General features: G+C 42.2%; 1 protein-coding gene across 16 annotated transcripts in view; it reads left to right on the top strand.

Annotated features, from left to right (window-relative positions):
* Positions 1–19,501, top strand: part of RIMS1 (regulating synaptic membrane exocytosis 1) — a 545,320-nt gene that overhangs the window by 297,553 nt on the left and 228,266 nt on the right. For 12 of the 16 annotated variants that reach the window (XR_012751649.1, XM_075340212.1, XM_075340216.1 and 9 more), the window contains 5 exons: positions 1,435–1,588; positions 1,678–1,803; positions 4,434–4,496; positions 9,623–9,700; positions 16,735–16,824. Coding sequence is in view for 15 of the 16 variants with exons in the window: in XM_075340212.1 (XP_075196327.1) it covers positions 1,435–1,588; positions 1,678–1,803; positions 4,434–4,496; positions 9,623–9,700; positions 16,735–16,824 (511 nt within the window). In the remaining variant the exon portion in view is untranslated. The remainder of the gene's footprint in view (positions 1–1,434; positions 1,589–1,677; positions 1,804–4,433; positions 4,497–9,622; positions 9,701–16,734; positions 16,825–19,501) is intronic. The other 4 variants (XM_075340226.1, XM_075340217.1, XM_075340229.1 and 1 more) reach the window with 2 other exon arrangements.

Below are 19,501 nucleotides of genomic sequence, written 5' to 3'. Positions count from 1 at the left end.
GCATATTTTGGTAAAAAAAAAAATAAAAAAAATATGGTATGTATAAATGTGTGTGTGTATGTGTGTGTGTATTTTTTATAAAATATATTTTTTAAAATATGGATCACTGATGACATTAAGGGCCGCTTTACACGCTGCGACATCGCTAGCAATTGCTAGCGATGTCGAGCGAGATAGCACCTGCCCCCATCGTACGGCCGATTTGTGGTAATCACCGCCGTAGCGAACATTATCACTACGGCAGCGTCACACGCACATACCTGTTCAGCGACGTCGCTGTGACTGCCGAACAATCCCTCCGTCAAGGGGGAGGTGCGTTCAGCGTCACCGCGACGTCACTAAGCGGCCGGCCAATAGAAGCGGAGGGGCAGAGATGAGCGGGACGTAACATCCCGCCCACTTCTTTCCTTCCTCATCTGCTACTACTGGGAATGTGTAGATTTGGTTGATTGCTTATGTTACCATATACTTTACTGATTTTGATTATTCACCTAGAATTTTGGCTGATGATGCACTGTGATGGGCCTTAAGCTTACTAAGACCCCACCTGGGAGTGAGCATAAGTAAATAAATGTAGACGTCTGGCCAAGGTCTATATTTATTTATAGGTCTTGTCTATGGCTCTGGATTCATTTTAGAATCTTATCTGCGGATCAAATAACTTGGGGCTTTGGTTAGATGTCTGAATTAATTTTAGGTGTGGTTCCTAGATTTATTTTCAAGTCTGATTTGGGGGTCTGAATTTTTCTATGGCCTGGATTATGTTTCAGTGTTTTAGTCTGGAGTCTAAATGTATAACATGATCTACTGTAGGGTCTGATTTTATTGTGGGGTCGGACCTGGGACTTGTCTAGTGTGTATCTATTTTGAGGACTGGTCTTGGTTGTTGATATATTCTGTGACTTTTATATGGATTTTTTGGGGGGATATGCATGCATTTTGGGGTCTAGATTAGTTTATAATGTATATACAAGTCTATACAGGGTGAGATTTTGGTTTTGTTGTAGATGTTATGGGATAAAAGGGTGCACGCTCAACTTTGAGAACAGGCCCTATTAGGTTTTAGCTAAGCCATTTACAGTTTTGGAACCTATTTTTATTCTTGCTGATTTACTTCATTATTGTAGACACTTGGTAAAAGCTTATTTTTAGTTCATTTTATGTATTTTTGTAGATGTTTTTGCATGTCAAGTGCAAAATGGATTTTGTTAATTGTGATCTTGCGTCCGTCATGTGTAATCAAAGTTGATGCTTATATGATTATTAGGATGTAGAAACACAACCTAATGATGTAGACTCATTTGATTAAATTTTGCACTGCTTCTCTGTCAATCCTGTTTAAAGGATAAAGTAAGTTTAAAGTACTGGCAGGTCTTATTCACCAAGCTATCAGTTAAAACTAATTTTCCTTGCTGAAAATTTTTGTATTGCTAGGCTCAAGGTCTAATACTAGGCAAAGCCGATCTACAACATTAACAGTGCCGGAACAGCAAAGAGTAACCCATCATCGTTCCCGTTCCGTATCTCCTCACCGTGTTGATGATCAGGGCAGGACCCGCTCACGCTTACCAAATGTGCCATTACAGAGGTATGTTTTGTCTTGTCACCTTTAACAATGCATATGTAATGATTTTATAATGGAGATTATTGATAATGGACATTATTGTAACCACACAGGAGCCTAGATGAAATTCATCAAATGAGACGATCACGCTCTCCAACAAGACACCATGATGCCTCCCGCAGCCCAGTTATTCATAGGTCCAGGAACTCGGACAGTCAGTATTTGTCAGATCAAGAAAAGTAAGTTAATGTGATGCAAAATTAAAGACTATCTAATAGGAGATTTCACTGGTGGTGTGTACGTCTTCTCTGTATGATGTTCCTAGATCATAGCAACACAGTGGAGAAAGAACATGCCCTTACTATAGCTTAGAGCAGGCCTTTCAGTATGTGAGATGTAATAACACTTATGACTGTTGTGCTTAAGCAACTTGTAATCTGTCTGCAGTGAGATCAGGGTGTCATTTTGTCTCACACTGGAGTAATCTCCCTGTTCTTGACTACTCCTGTCTGAGACATATAATATCACCCTACTGTAATCACACTTCTTAGCGATAACAAGTTGAGCACATCTGACATAAGTGACACATTTCCAGGAGGGTAATGTGGGGAGAGCAGCAGTATAGAGGTGACAGTACTAGGAAAGGATGAGATCTGGTAGAACGGTTTGTAAGATAACAGCTAAACTCAGCTGCACACCCCCTCCCCCACACTGACTTATGCAGGAGACTAGATCAGGAGATTAAGAGCTGTATCTTTACATTTCACATTCTGAGAAACCTGTTCTAAGCTATGATGAGGCGTGTTCTTTTTCTGCTGTGTGTTGCTTCTTGCTTATGATTGGTCAGCATCATACAGGTGGAAGAAGTACACACCCACTGTGAAAACTGTCAGATAAAACCCACTAAAAGTAAATTCATCAGGTTTCAAATACTTTGATTGCTAATATGTCCTTAACCTTTTTTTTAATCAGATACATTTTTATTTTTCACCAAGTATACAAAACATGTGTTATATTTTCAGCAATAATGAGCAGAACTATAAACTGTCCCTCCCCAACATCCACCCCCTCCCCCCTCAGCGTACATATTACCCATATCAATATCAAAGATCTTACATTTTAACCCTTCAATAGCATATATTAGAATGTATAAAACTAACTATCTCTGCCCATAGTCCAACATCTCCCAACTCTAATATTTATCCATATTGCAACCACGGATTCCACAATCTATCAAAAAGTGCAAGTTGTTTCCTTTTCCCATATATGCTTCTCTCCATTCGAACAATATGATTAACGTATGCGACAAATTCCCCTCTAGTCGGTGGGTCCCCCTGCATCCAGTGTTTGGCAATTACTTTCCTTGCCGCATACAGCAGTCTGGCTATCACTATTTTAAAATTGTTGTCTACTCTAATTTCTTCCACGTAACCTAGAAGACATACCAGGGGTTGTCTGGGAAGTTTACATCTATAAGCTCCTTCTATTCTATTAAGAACAGTTATCCAAAAGGGTGCCAACCTGGGGCACAATCACATCATGTGGAAAATGCCGGCACCTTCTCCATTACATCTAGGACAGTCGTAGTTACTCCTCAATCCCATTTTACACATAATTAGCGGGGAAATATGTCTTTAACCTTAACCAAGAATCTGTAAAAACACTAGAGCATGCCTTCAATCATCTCACACTTGACTACTGCAATCTCCTGCTCTCTGGCCTCCCTTTTAACTCTTTTGCACCCCTCCAATCTATTGTAAACTTTTCTGCCCAACTAATCCACCTGTCCCATCTCTTTAATTCCTGACCTCTCCTACTCATATCGGCCTCTCCTAATCCCTTTACTGGCTCCCCATTGCCCAGAGACTCCAGTTTAAAACCCTAACCATGATATACAAAGCCATTCGCAACCCATCTCCTTCATACATCTGCCACCTAGTCTCCTGGTACTTACCCGCACGCAATCTCCAATCCTCACAAGATCTTTTACTCTGTTCCCCTCTTATCTCCTCCTCCCACAATTGCAACAAGATTTCTATTGTGCATCCCCCATGCTATGGAACTCTCTACCCCAACATATCAGACTCTACCATGGGAACCTTCAAAAAGAACCTGAAGACCCACCTCTTTTGGCAAGCCTACAACCTGCTGTTACCCTCGTTCTGCTATACCACTTCACGACCAGCTGTACCCTCATCTACTGTATCCGTTCCCTTCCCTTGCAGTCCTCGCGGCCAGGTCCTCTCTCCTCAGTTGGTAGTGTACATAAGTATTATACTTCTTTTTTTTTATTATATATACCCCTTTTCACTTGTAAAGCACCATGGAATAAATGGGGTTATATAAATAATAATAATGTCCACAACAAAGAGGAAAAACTAAAAAAGAAATGCATTGTGTACAGTTCTACATATGAAATGGTATGAAAAGTCCTCTAAGTGAATTTCTCCACTTCAAACGCCATGGCACCCAAATGCATCTCAAGGTTCTGGCCAACTGGTCCAGGAAACCATTATCTGTCCCCCATTTCCTTGCGATGGCTGGATTGTCATTGTAAATAAGCACTTGTACCATATCTTATTGTAGATTGTAAGCTCTCACGAGCAGGGTTGTCTTATTTTCCCTCTAATTATTGTATTTTCTATAACTGTTATTTGTTTGTACATGATCCTCCTGAATTGTAAAGCGCTGCGGAATATGTTGGCGCTATAGAAATAAAGATTATTATTATTATTTCTTCTAATTGTTAGATCATCATGTCTCAATTGTCTCCATTCAGTCTAAATAATAGTTAAGTATACTAGATGTAAATGTTGCAATAAACATTTATTTCCATGCTTGTCCATTACTTGATCATTTTTTTTTCCAGTGAACTCCTTATGTTGCCAAGAGCAAAACGTGGACGAAGTGCTGAGTGCCTACATACTATCAGGTACCAAACGTTTATAAGCATTTCTTCAATTGTATGAATTGACCACTTGACCTAGAAAGATATATGTGAGGTGTATAATATATGAGCGAGTAATAAGAAATCAATTGAGATTTCCATTCAAATATGTTATTTGGCTTAAATGGTGAGTCCACAGCAGGATCGTAAGTCAGAATTAAAGAATTAAAGGCTCCTGGAAAACTGACAGAGAACATTTCTATATTGGTCCTTGTGGCTTCTCCCTGGCTTCTCAGGAAGACACATATTGGGAGAGACCTATTAGTCGACCTGAGCGGCAGGTCAATTCAGTTAGATGTTTTTGCTATTATTCTGGTATAAAACATCTTGAAAAGTTGCACAAATTTGAAGTTGTGCAAAAATGTTGCCAGTGTTTAAGCCACTCCTGGCCAGCTTTGCCTAAATAGGTGGAGCATGGGACGGGGCTTAGTCCCGCCCATCTAATCAATGAAAATGATATGTTACCTGAAATGTACTCCAGGCTCTGGTGCACAGCATTTGTAAGAAATGGCTATTTCATTGTGGCATCCTCCACTTAATGGATTACTCACATCACACATAAAACATCTCCAAAATCTGTAAAAAAAAAAACAAAACAAAAAAACAGTATGACATTTTCACTAGTGTATTATACATGCAGTCATGGCCAAATGTGTGGACACCCAAAGTTCCAGTGCATCGGTGTAAGAAGCTTGTTGATGGATATAGGAAGAGATTGATTGCTGTTATTTATTCCAAAGGGTGTGCACCCAAATAAGTTGAAGGTGCCAACAATTTTTTCTGGCTCATTTTTGGGGTCTTGTGTAAAATTATGTCCAATATGCCTTTTTTCAGTTTTTTTCTTGTGTTCCAACACACACAAAGTAAATAAAGATGTGTATAAAATATGTGTAATTGCAATAGTTTTCTGGGAGAAATACTTCATTTTCTGGAACAATATCAAGGGTGCCAACACTTTCACCATGACTATAGTAGATTGTAGTAAAAAAAAGGACATACATTTATATTGGTAATTTTTGACCACATAAATAGCCTTCATCACTCTGTTAAGAAAACACCTCTAATACTATATGGTGAATTCATGGATTTCTTACTTATTTTACATTGTTCTGAAAAATCGACAACCTGTCCACAGAGCTGATTAGTAAAACCAACACTCGCCTGCATTGTCTTATATGTTAGGGCATAATTCACATCGAATATCCACAATAGATAAGCCAGTCATGTATATGGACTTTCCTTGCTTTTACCATGCACGCAAGAGTAAAGTTGTCTAAAGTTGGTAATTTTGGCAGTACTGACTGATATGTATAGGGCCTTCCTACTCTGCACCAACAGAGAAAATTAGGGGAAAAGGAAGATTGGGCATGTTGGATGTCAACTTGCCTAATCCTTGTTCTTATACAATACAAGTAAAGATAGGAGCAGCTTATTCTTATCTCCTCATACAAAACACATGCATGCTAGCAATGTCAGATGACTTGATTTGGTCGACTATTGAAGATTTATTGGTGCTTTTACTTGTTGCTCAATATTAGCTAAGCGCTCTTGATATTTTCAACTAAAAAAATAAATGATATGCTGTTTGATCTCTTTTAATCTGGGGCAGACCATGTCCTATGTATGTATTATTGGTGCCAGAAAGTATTACAGAGCTAAAAATGTATACCAGGTTTGGCCAACGTTTTTAGAGCTTTTGATGGTTTTCACAAAAAAATGATCACTCTTAGCCATGTAAAGACTGCATCCCAATTAGCAGTGTCGAAAGCTGCTGTGCCTCAAGACTACCCACCTAATGCTATCCCAAATGCCAGATAACACAGTGCTTGCTCTATATAATTAAAGGGTTCTGACACTGTATGTTTATTGTAACAACAGATGTGACATGATTTTGTGTCACTTAGGAATATAGGAGTATTACAGGATATCTCCCTACACTGGTTATTGCAGCCTTAACCATTGACTGCACAGCTCTCCTGCTCTCAGACGTGTCTGCTGATGGGTGCGGATGGGACCAGACCCGTCAATCAATCTTCTCCAGTTGAAATCATTATTCCCATGTGAAGTATTATTCCATGGTGAAGGCTGATGATCTGATCTTATGATCTTAGACATATTCTAGTAGTTTTCAAGAAGTCAATGACTTAAAGTCTTACCCAATGTAATAACCAACTAATATAAGTGGTCTTCCAATAGCAGACTGAACTGTGATCATTGCTGTAATGGAATCATTTGCATCCCATCACATTGTATAATTAATGAATTATAGTCTCTCAGTATGGTTAAGAAAACACGTCTATTAATTTCCAACAATGGAAAGGCGGTATTATTATCTGTACTCTGCCAAACTACTTCTCATATAGGTAATTGAGAAAAACCTATTTATTGCCTAAGGTATACATTGTATCGATTATTCCCATCTTCATAAATTGGTGATGTCAGATAGTGCTGTGAATGCAAGCAACTTAGCCATTTTCTGCTTATTAACTTCAGGGCAGTGCTTACAAGTTAGACAGCAGTGGTGGTCAATCACCAAGGCAAAGATATGTAAAGAAAAGTGTTAGTATCTCAACAACGACGATAAATGTTAACAAATTAAAGGGGTTGTCCACAACTCAGAAACCCTTTCTCAATTCCTATGCTTTCCCCAAATCTACTAGCTTTCCTAGGGGTTGTGTGATATGATGTCACGCAATCCCTGGGCCAATCAGGAGCCACTTCACTGTCACCTTCTTTGGACAAATCAGGCATCCGGAGGAAGTGAGAGCCACTGTTCTTCACTCATTGTCCTCAGATGTCTAATTTGTTTAGAGGAGGGGCCATTGAAGTGGCCGCTGACTGCCTGCCAGGATGGCATTACATAATGTTACATGAGCCCTGGGAGGAGCCGGTTCCTACACCGGAGGTGAGTAGAGTATAGATGTTATTATTTTACTTGGGAGAAACATAGTGATTAAGAGGTTGTCCAAGTAGTGTATAACCCCTTCACAGATCCTGTCACTTGCCATTAATATGTCACTATTTCACCTGATATAAATGCAACTGTTCTCTTGAATCTGATGGGTTTTTCTCCTGCTCCTGTTAGTTGCAAAGATACAGCATTCCTTCTTCCTTTTCTCCCCTTTATGTAAATCCAGTCTTGTTAGCAAAGGGTCATGATGCCCATAAAGATAACTACAGAGAAGAGTTGAAGATCATGCCACTAGCTAACAAGACTAGATTACTTACATACAGGGAAGAGGCAGGACAAAGGAAAAGCCATGCCAGATTTAGGGGATCAGCGGCATTGAGAACAGGTAAAAAATGGGACAGGTCCTCGTTAAATATACTACATTCCATACACTAAATACCTAAACAGGCCTGTAATATGAAGGGCACTTCCTACAAAATATTAAACAAACAAGGGCATATGGAAGTATATACAACCCAAGTAAAATAGTACACTTTATTAGTTAAAACATTACATGACATGAATAAAAAAAAACCACGCAAAATAAAAGAAAATATGTCATGTGACAACAAAAAGTGCTTGTGCCCATCCATTAGGTGATCAGTGTCTGTTCCCCTATGACACTTATCACTCAAACATTTAAAGGTAAAATTGCAATAAATATGTGACTATATGGGGGATCAAAATACCAGCATATATGATACTTAAATAAATCACTAGTATTATTCAAAAGTGACAGTGCAAGAGATCTGAGACCATACATTTGGAATTAATACGAGTAAGAGAGACAATATTGGAGCATTGAGAAGGTATGCAGGGGTGACTGCTGGATAATAAAGCCCGTATAAATGGAGTCAAAACAAAATAAGGTACAATTGATTAGGAACAAGTATACAATTCAAATAGTAAAAACAGGATAACTATATCTCTTAGGAGCCCAATATATCAAGGAAATAGCAGGGGGCATCAAGCATGCGCTGGTTGCCGTATACCCAAGAGGGTTCAGTAAGGTCAAGTCAAGCATGCCCACAATTTAACAGGTTAGACCTAAGATTGAGCAGCTTTGGAAGAACTAGTCCATGCACTAATTTTGATTTATACACCTGCTATAGAAGTGGAGCTTTAATATTGCATGATTTTCAAAGTAAGGATATCAGCCTCATCTGGTCTAAGAGACCTATTTAATAATGTCTGCAGCTTGCATTGTGAAATCTGATGACATCCTGTTTGAAGAGGACCTGTCACTTACCATCAATCTGTCATTTTTTTTGCTGGGTGTAAATGCTGCTGTTCTCCTAAATCTGGCCATACCTTATGTATGAAGAGGCACAGGAATAATGAAAAATGAAGCCAGATTCAGGAGAACAGCAGCATTTAGAGCAGGTGAAAAAAAGTTACAGGTATTCTTTAAAGGGGCTATCTTAGCTTAGGACAAAAGTTTGCAGTCACTCTGTGTCTATGCAGACTGCCAAATCGTGGCTGTGTGTGCCGTATTCACAATGTCATGATTCCTCATTATTCCCAGTGTGAGCAAACGGACACATAACTGCATGTATATGATTTGAAAACTGGCGGTCACAAGCCGACGCTCCTTATCCAGCTTTTTACTCTTCACTTCTTGACAGAAGTTGAGCGCATCTAGTTGGCCTCAAGTGTGATAACTGTGTATACTCAGTCACGAGGCCGGTACTTGCACAAGGTACACTGAGGAATCGTGATAGTGTGTATGCTGCTCACTGTCATGATTTAGTAACATACTGACTTTTGTACAAAAGCCGGACAACCCCTATAAATATACGTCCATGGCTGGGATTGTATGAGACATTAAGTAAGTGCCTCTCTAGGATTGTAGAGAGTATACCATACATTTTCAAGCTTGGTCAGCACCTGCAAAGTAACATATATATTGTGTTGTTCTATATAAAAAGCGCCTGACATCACTAAGAGAGATGATATAATGGATTTTCATGTATTGTGAACCCTAAGTGATGACAGTTCCTTATAATCCCACCCGATTGCAGCCTGTACATCATGGCATGCTCTGTGCGTACAGCCAGCCCAATAATGGCTGTCATTATGATATTTCTGACTACCTCTCCTGCTTTGCTGAAGTACTATTGCATTCTTTCTTTGTGTCCTCCTGGGTTTTGCAATACACAAGAAATACTGTTAGGCACAGTAAAACTTTGCCACCCAAGATGCCTTTGCTAGAGTTTGGTTCTAATTGGAGACTGTACAGGTAAGAATTGTGTTGTGGAGTTAACAGTTCTGTCGTCCATGTTTCAGTCGCTATGTTTTTCTATGAAAAACAACTGTTTTTGACATTTCTCTGTTTGGGGCGATTATTGTGTTTGCTTTTTCGGTATGCCTTGTCTTTGTAGCGTTCCATGCTCTCTATTGTCTGCTATGTACCTGGGTTTGTATTCCTGTCTGCTAGAACTGGGCTCTTCAACTGTTTTCATCTAAAACGGGAAGGTTGATTTCTAAATCTCAATAAATGTACAGATTTTCTGACATATTACTTATTACTATGGGCGGTTCAGCCTTTATTGATGAGGGATTGACGGGTTGAAGAGCCCTGTTCTGGTTATATTTAATGTTGGTGTATAAGAAGCAAAGGATCAAGCTTATTTTTCTTAAAAAAAGCTCTTAGTGTAAGTAAATGTAGGAAACCTTGTGATACTTGTATGTTAGACGCATGGTTAGCCATTCACTACATTGATCAGATCAGTAGATTCCTTACAAAAGATTTTTTTACATTAATGAATCTTTTCCTTTGTATTATTAGTTGATTTTTTTTACAACAATCAATACAGGTACTGGTATCATATTTAGTATCAGAGCACCCCACCCTTTTAAACTCCGTTATAGGTCTCTTTCATATGAGTGGGTGACATTCAACAGGTTCTCTCTGTACCTAAAGGTTACGACTACCTTTGAACACCAAAATACAGCTTATACTTTACAATAATATACCTAAAGGAGTTTAGGATACTGATGATCTATGAGATTAATGGGAGTCTGACACCATCTCCACAGGGGTCTGATGGCATCTCCACAGATCAGCTGTTTTCAGCACAGTTGCATTCACTGTCTAGTGGCCATTCCCAGGTACTGCTGCTACACTTCTTTGTAAGTGAATTGTCATGCAGTGACTACTGGGATTTTGCTAAGTACACAGGAACCCTGGCAAGTGCCGCTACACGCAGGGTACAAGTTACAATGGTGGGCCCTTGCGTTGGGGAAAGGGGAGCAGGGTCACCTCCTAAAGTCACCTGAGACTGATCCCTGCACTCCCTAAGGTCCCTATATGGGTTCTGATCACGTGTCTTTCCCTGGGCTCAACCCTGTATAGTGTAGGGCAGTGGGAATGCTAGTCCCGCTTTAGGTTAAAGACACAGAGTGGATTAGACAGACAGGGGAAAATAAACAGCAATCATACAAAGCACTCCAAACAGCAAGAGGTAATAATGAGGAACAAGCCAGTGAGGCAAAACCAAAAAGGACTAAGGAAGGGAAAACAACACAACTTTCACTCAGCAAATGTCTCTAGAAGGAAGCCTGTGAGCTGAGGACCAGGAAGCCATTCAGAGAACAAGTAAAGCATAAACTATCACAAGTGGTTACCTGGACTAGGATGGAAGTCTTCACAGTAGTGCTAATTAGCAATAGATAACAGCTGAGTATTGCTTAAGGCCCCTTTACACACTGCAACATTGCTAGCGATATTGCTGTAACGTCACCGGTTTTGTGACGTAACAGCGACCTTCCCAGCGACATTGCAGTGTGTGAAACGCATCAGCGACCTGGCCCCTGCTGTGAGGTCGCTGATCGCTACACATCTCTTAGGAACATTTTTTGGTCCTTTGTTTCCCACTACGCAGCAAGCATCACTGTGTTTGACACTGTTAAAATGACTTTGTTAGCGACTTCCCTTTAAAATAGCTGCTTTGACACATCCCCAACGACCAGCTAGGTCGTTCTGCAGGTCCGTATCGCTGGTGCGTCGTTGGTCAAGTTTGCCTGTTTGACAGTTCACCAGAGACTTTGCCGGCGAGCTTGGCCAGGTCGGCATCACTGGTGGGATCGCTAGAAAGTCTCAGTGTGTAAAGGGGCCTTTACAGTCAGAGTTTCAGGAGACCAGATGATCTACTTAACCCTAGCAGCGCAGGATAAAGGAGAATCTGCACAACTATCAGTATTAACCTGAGCAAGTGTGTATGTGTCACGCTCCCCGTGTCCCAGCACCACTCCTTACCCACTGATCCAATCCATGTGTCCACCAGTCATGGCTGCCGCTCCCGCTCCTGCTCCCCTGAGTCATGCTCCTGGTCTCAGGAGTCTGACTTTGAGTATTGGCCTCAGGATTCTGTATAGGACCGGGCCGCGCCCACTCTCCTGGTCTTATAGGCCCAGCACACCTGCAGCAGGAAATGACATGAGGCTGTGCTGGGTATATAAGACTTGCCTTTCCATAGGGGCGTTGCCTGATCAACGTGTCCTTTAGCTTGTCTTTAGAGCTAGATGCTCAGGTCCCCTTGTGCTCTCTCCTGTGACTGTTTGTCTTTTGCTACCGGGTACCTGTGCCTGTTTCCTGCAGTATCCGATAGAACTCTGTGATCCTGCTGACCCGGTTATAACCGTCCTGGCCACGTCAGTGCTCCGGCTGCCGTGTACTCTGCCACCTGGTGGCGTACTCGGTCCAGTGGATCCACCTCCTGGGCTTCCAAGTCCTCTCAGCCCTGACAGATGGGCTGGAACAATGAGGCCTTGACGGCGGCCTTTTGGGAAGGACTCTCTGGCCGCGTCAAAGACGAGCTTGCTGGCCGTGACGTTCCACGCACCTTGGACGCCTTAATATCTTTAGCCACCCGGATTGACCTCCGTTTCCAGGAGCGAACCAAAGAGGTATTCCGGGAGAAGCTACCACCCCGTCACGCCTTGTCCCCGCAGAGGCCTACCGCTCCTTTGCCCCTGCCCTCCTGTGACATGTTCCCGGAACCCATGCAAATAGACCGGCTGAGCCAAGCCGAGCAACGCCGCGCAGAGCGACTCGCCCGGGGCCTGTGTTTCTACTGCGGAAGCGGTTCTCATCTGCTCCGCTCTTGCCCGGAGAGACCAGGTAGACCCCAAGTCCAAGGGATGGTGGGAACCGCCACCCTTGGTACCGGAATTCCTTCAGTCCCGGTTACACAGACTGCCCAGGTCACGACCGAGAAGACCCAGTTCACGGCGGAGGCTCACATTGATTCGGGAGCAGCGGCTAATTTCATCCGACAAGCTACCGTGGATCGTTATCGGATACCGGTCATCCCGCTTGCAAAACCCCTCTGGTTCGCCTCCGTGGACGGAAAACAATTATACGAACCTGTCCGGTACACCACCGAACCCGTGAGACTTTGTATTGGTACCCAGCACACTGAGACTATTGCGTTCTACGTCATCCCGAGAATGACTCCTGCGCTCCTGCTGGGTCTGCCCTGGCTGCGACTACATGACCCTGACATCAGTTGGCGCTCTGGGGCAATCTCTCGCTGGAGTCCCTCGTGCCATGATACCTGCCTACAGCCTGTTCCTCGGTCCCTGTCACCTGACCCTATCATGGCACAAGAAGAGGAGAATCTGACGCAATCCAGCGTTGTACCACAGCCCCTGGCACCTGACCCTATCATGGCACAAGAACAGGGGAATATGACGCAGTCCTGCGGTGTACCACAGCTCCTGGCACTTGTGCCTGTGGTGCCACCAGAACCGGAAGTGACGACGCTCTCCAGCGTCGTTCCACCGTCCCTGACGATTGAGACTCTGATGCCAACGGCTGCCGGGGATGAGTCCCTGTCCTGTGTCCGGTCCGAGACGCCCGAGCCGGTTGTCCACGCTGCCAGTCCTGTTTCTGACGGTCCTCCTCTTCCCGTTGCCCCCGTTGCCACTGCTGGGAGATCGGCTAAGCGCCGTGCAGCTAAGAAGGCGGTACGGGGTCAGCGGTCCTTCCCCGCCTTTGCGTTGGGTCCCGATCCGGTGTCTCGATCCGGGGTGCCCCTGGGGTTCTGTGCTCGGAGGGGGGGGCTTAGAGGGGGGGGTACTGTCACGCTCCCCGTGTCCCAGCACCACTCCTTACCCACTGATCCAATCCATGTGTCCACCAGTCATGGCTGCCGCTCCCGCTCCTGCTCCCCTGAGTCATGCTCCTGGTCTCAGGAGTCTGACTTTGAGTATTGGCCTCAGGATTCTGTATAGGACCGGGCCGCGCCCACTCTCCTGGTCTTATAGGCCCAGCACACCTGCAGCAGGAAATGACATGAGGCTGTGCTGGGTATATAAGACTTGCCTTTCCATAGGGGCGTTGCCTGATCAACGTGTCCTTTAGCTTGTCTTTAGAGCTAGATGCTCAGGTCCCCTTGTGCTCTCTCCTGTGACTGTTTGTCTTTTGCTACCGGGTACCTGTGCCTGTTTCCTGCAGTATCCGATAGAACTCTGTGATCCTGCTGACCCGGTTATAACCGTCCTGGCCACGTCAGTGCTCCGGCTGCCGTGTACTCTGCCACCTGGTGGCGTACTCGGTCCAGTGGATCCACCTCCTGGGCTTACCAGTCCTCTCAGCCCTGACAGTATGAAGCCCTGCGCTGTGATCTCCTGACACCAGAAATAGGAGGGACCACTCTCTGTCATTGTATCCTGTCGTTGTATCCTCGTGACATGAATGGGAGATAAGCAACTAAACAGTGAATGCAGCTGTGTTATTTGGCTCTGTTTACTTTTTTGTTTGGCCACCACGAGCGCTGAAAAGAGCTGATTTGTGGGGGTGTAGAGTGCTGGACCCCCACAAATCTGATACTGATAACCTATCCTAAGGATAGGGCCTCAGTTTCTCAAGCCTGGAAAAGCCCTTTAGACAATTGAATAACTCTACAAATACATTGCTTTACTCGCTGATCCCAAGTTGCTGCCTGGATTTAGTATAGAGCCCTATTCACAATTCTGCCTTGGAAACTGTCAACAATCTTGTTCTCTTGTCGATCCCTAACAGATTAACTAAGCTCCTGTACAGTAATGGAATATTTTCTTTTCCTACGTCAAATTCAGAACATGTTATAAAGACTCTAAATCCCACAGCACCTTGCAGAAATATAGTAGTAATGTTTGGAGAATATCAGCTGTGAAGCCTGTAGAAATGTAATTCTGCTCTGGACTATTATACAGGCTGTGAGCATGAATAATGCAGTGTATTTCCAAAGTTATTTGGTCTTATATGTAAAGTAGTTCTAAATCTGTATTGTAAAGGGATGCTCAAAGGTCAACATATCATTCAAAGGGTTATTCCCTTCTCAGACATTTATGTCCACAAGATATGCCGTAAATGTCCGACACATGCGAGCCCTTCACTGGAACGAACCCACAGCAATTTGAAAGTGGGCCCCTTTTCAACCACTGTGAACAGAAATGCGGCTGTGCACGTACAGCTGTCATCTTTTACTTCTGTAAGAGTCCTGCACGCTTGTTCAGCTATTTTCATAACTTTCATAGAAGTCAATGGAGCTGTCATTGGCAACTTCTCCATTACACTGGTTTTCAACCGAGCCCAGTTTGTCATATGTGTGCATCCCAAACATAGGACACTTATTTTATCAGACATTTATGGAATGTCCTATGGATATGTCATACATGTCTGAGATGGGAATATCCACTTTAAGCAATAATTTACTTTCAATCATAGTGCAAAACTAATAATTTTATTAAACTCTAGACTCTACAAGTATAATACATGAAGAAAGGACATTCAGATCCCAGAACATGCATTTATTTTGTTTTTATTTTCCATCATGACATGCCATTTTATTATTTTTAGCCCAGGTCAGATCATATAATTACTTTACTTTGCCACCAATTAGTTTGTCGTGATTAGTGATATAAATGAGATTGTAGAAGGGAATGAAAATAGTGACAAAACACTGATCTGCCAGGTTGTCACGTAGCCATATTGAGTGTCAGCAGAATATTCATAGGTGTTAAAGGGGTTATCCACTACTTCTACATTGATGACCTATCCTTAGGATAGGTCATCATTGTCTGATCGTCCAGGGTCTGACACTCCACACCCCCGCCGATCAGCTATATTCGGCTCCAGCGGCGGCAGCAGGCAGCCGGAAATGCTCAGTTCCGGAGCTGCTCCATTTTATGTTAATGGCCGTGGCCAGGTACTGCATATATGCCTCCTATTGATTTGAATGGGAGGCGGATGTGCATTACCCAGCTGCAGCCACTCTGAGAAGATGGAGCAGCTCCGGAACTGAACATTTCCGGCTGCCTGCTGTCGCTGCCGGCACCGAGAACAGATGTTCGGCGGTGGTGCGGAATGTTGGACCCCAGCCGATTTAGAAATTGATGACCTATCCTAAGGATATGCCATCAATGTAAAAGTAGGGGACAACCTCTTTAATGTAAATGTCTGGACTATATCTGTAACTTAAAAACTGAGGTGCCTCTGTACAATAACGACAGGTAAACCAGATTTAAGAGTGACCAACCAGCTCATGGGTATATGGGTGTCCCATCTTTCCCCCAGTAGCAGATAAGAGAGGAAAGAAGGTTCGGACATGTTGGCTTTTAACATGTTCTCATGGGAGGTAACCTGCCATTAGAAGTGTCTAGCAGGGGTTTAATCTCTTCTCCCTATTGAGAACATGTAAATGGGGTCATATATGGCAACCATGTAGATAGCCTGCTGACCTGTCAACTGGACTGTCAAATGGGTGTTGTAATGTCATGACCCTGGTCTTCTATGTCCTTGAGTATAATAGGTAGGGTGGAAAGTGTAGACAGATACCAATCCCAACTTGTTTTTCCTCTGTTTCTAAGCCCAGATCCGACTTATTACCTGCCATAACCTGCAGAACTTAAAAGCCTATAATGTTCTGAAAGTTCTAAAAGTTTTTCTTTTCAACTACACTGTCTATTAAAAGATTTAAAGTAAATACCAACTCCATAGAGTCTTTATCTGCAAACACATTTTCCAGTAAATGTAATATTCCCCAGCCAAGTTGAGATTCCAGGTGGGTTCTGCGTCTGCAGTTTATTGGCTTCATAACTTAGTGTGTTTATACTGAGAAGGGCACATTCATATCCCTGCAAGCATTAACTGTCATGATGATTTTACATCTTATGCTAAGAAAACATTACCTTTTATGATTTTATCTCTAACATTGTATTCCTTTCTTTGTTTTCTTTTCTATTCTTCTTTCTCTTCTACCATTGGATGCAATGCACTGGCACTAGTGAACTACAGCCCTCCCTTGACAGGGCTCGAAGTGCTAGTACCAACTGCTTGAGACCAGATACTAGTTTGCATTCACCAGAACGAGAAAGGTATAAAACTGACTTTTTCATTCTTTTCATGTGTCTTAGTGGTTTCATTTTTTTTCATTCGTCATGTCACTTAATTTTTTTTTTTTAGATCACTAATATATTTGTGTCTTAGTGTATCGTTGATAATAATCTCTTGTGCCTAAACACTAACATTATTGTGATGTGTATTAGTGAAGATGGTACTTTCCCTAATTAAAGGGGTTATTATGGGCTGATATATTGATGACCTATCCTTAGTATAAGACATAGATCATTGTTGGTCTGACAACCGACACCACCACTGATCAACTGATTGCAACATCCACAGCTGCCGGATAGACACAGCTGAACTGAGCTGCAGGACCTGAGAAAAGCCACTACACAATGTAGAAAGCTGTGCTGTTCCAGCTCTAGACATGGTGATCACTGCTGCAACAGGTGATCACTGCTGCAACAGCTGGTTGCTGGGAGTGTAGTGTGTCAAAACCCCAGTGAACTGATATTGAAAACGTATCCAGTCAATACAAATAGATCATCAATATATGAATTCTGAGCAGCCCCTTTAAGTAATGACTACAGATATAACCTTTTTTAAAAGACAAAAATCTGATAATAGAAAAAGATATCCTGATGCAGAAGAGTGTAACTCAAAACCTAATTATACAAATCTGGTGGCTTTTGTTGTTTTAAGAGTTAAAGGGAATCTGCAATAAGGTTAATCTGCAGATTAATAGAACTAGAAAGATGCCTAGCCGCGTTTCTAGAAGTGCGGCTCCTGGGAGAAAATGAACTCTATTTCTCCTGGAAGCCACCGCTTTCAGTCATGGAGGTGTGTCGGCATACCTGCAGTCAACACTCATTACACAGTGAGCAGTGGCTGTAAGCAGGCTCCAGCACTTTGACTGACAGCCTGTTCGGCACTGTTGCACTGCAGAGCTTACAGCCACAGTTCACTGCGCTGTTTAACACTGGTAACCTGCAGTTTGACCCTATCTCTGCAGGATAGTTGCATTATTCGACATGACAGGTTCCCTTTAACTTTTTGCATTGCAATGTCATTCTTCTTAGGCTGCATCTGTACATCTTAGTAAATTTTCTCCTAGTATGACAAAATCTTGGAAATATCAGAAACATTTGAGTGTGTAGTTTGCTGGTTAGAGTTTACATATAATTTTCCCTTAAAAAAATTAAATAAACAAAAATAGGTAGACTGTTGTGAGCTTACTGAAGACATACAGTGCCTTGAAAAAGTATTCATACCCAGTAAAATTTCCCCCCATTTTTTTATGTTACACCCACAAACTTAAATGTGTTTTATTGGGATTTTATGTGATATACCAGAACTAAGTAGCAAGTACAAGTGCATCTCAATATATTAGAATATCATCAAAAATGTTATTTATTTCAGTAATTCAATACAAAAAGGAAAACACATATATTATATAGTCATTACACACAGAGCGATCTATTTCAAGTGTTTATTTCTGCTAATGCTGATGATTATGGCTTATAGCCAATGAAAACCCAAAAGTCATTATCTTAGAAAATCAGAATATTATATAAGACCAACTAATATGATTTTAAACTCCGTAATGTTGGCCTACTGAAAAGTCTGTATAGGACTTGGTCGGGGCTCCTTTTGCATTAATTACTGCATCAAAGCGGTGTGGTATGGAGGTGATCAGCCTGTAGCACTGCTGAGGTGTTATGGAAGTCCATATTGCTTTGATAGCAGCCTTCAGCTCATCTGCATTATTGGGTCTGGTGTCTCTCATCTTCCTCTTCGCAAAACCCCATAGATTCTCTATGAAAAAACTTTATAACTCCAGCGGACAAATTTGAGGATGCAGATATATATTAAAATTTTTTTTGCATTTGAAAATCTTTATTTTGAATAAATACATGGTCTATCAGACTAAAGGCTAGACTGCCTTTTTTTGGCAGTCTAGCCTTTAGTCTGATAGACCATGTAGAAGGCGCTTGTACGCCGAAACGCGTAGTCCAAGCAGGCTACCACTCCTAATCTTTTTCCTTCACCGCCCAGAAGTGTGGCTCCAATGTTATGGATTTTTTTCAAAATAAAGATTTGCAAATGCAAAACATTTTTTAATATATATCTGCATCCTCAAATTTGTCCGCTGGAGTTATAAAGTTTTTTCATTTGGATTTCCCATGGCTGGCTCCTGCTCTGGTTTTCCGTGCGGACTATCTTTTGGATTAATACTGGAATCCACACACAGGAGTGTACGGGTAAGCTGGCTTTGAAAACTATTTAGTTTCTTGTATAGATTCTCTATGGGGTTTAGGTCAGACGAGTTTGCTGGCCAATAAAGCACAATGATACTGTGGTTATTAAACCAGATATTGGTACTTTTGGCAGTGTGGACAGGTGCCAAGTACTGCTAGAAAATGAAATTTCCATCTCCAAAAAGCTTGTTGGCAGAGGGAAGCATGAAGTGCTCTAAAATGTCCTGGTAGATGGCTGCGCTGACTTTGGTCTTGATAAAACACAGTGGACCTACACCAGCAGATAACATGGCTCCCCAAACCATCACTGATTGTGGAAACATCACATTAGACCTCTAGCAGCTTGGCTTGTGGCCTCTCCACTCTTCCCCCAAATTCTAGGACCTTGATTTCCAAATGGAATGCAAAATTTACTTTCATCTGAAAACAACACTTTGGACCACTGAGCAGC

Source organism: Anomaloglossus baeobatrachus, chromosome 3, assembly GCF_048569485.1.
Source record: "Anomaloglossus baeobatrachus isolate aAnoBae1 chromosome 3, aAnoBae1.hap1, whole genome shotgun sequence".
Taxonomy (NCBI): domain Eukaryota; kingdom Metazoa; phylum Chordata; class Amphibia; order Anura; family Aromobatidae; genus Anomaloglossus; species Anomaloglossus baeobatrachus.
The sequence above is the reverse complement of the archived record's forward strand: the minus strand, read 5'-3'. Positions and strand labels throughout refer to the sequence as shown.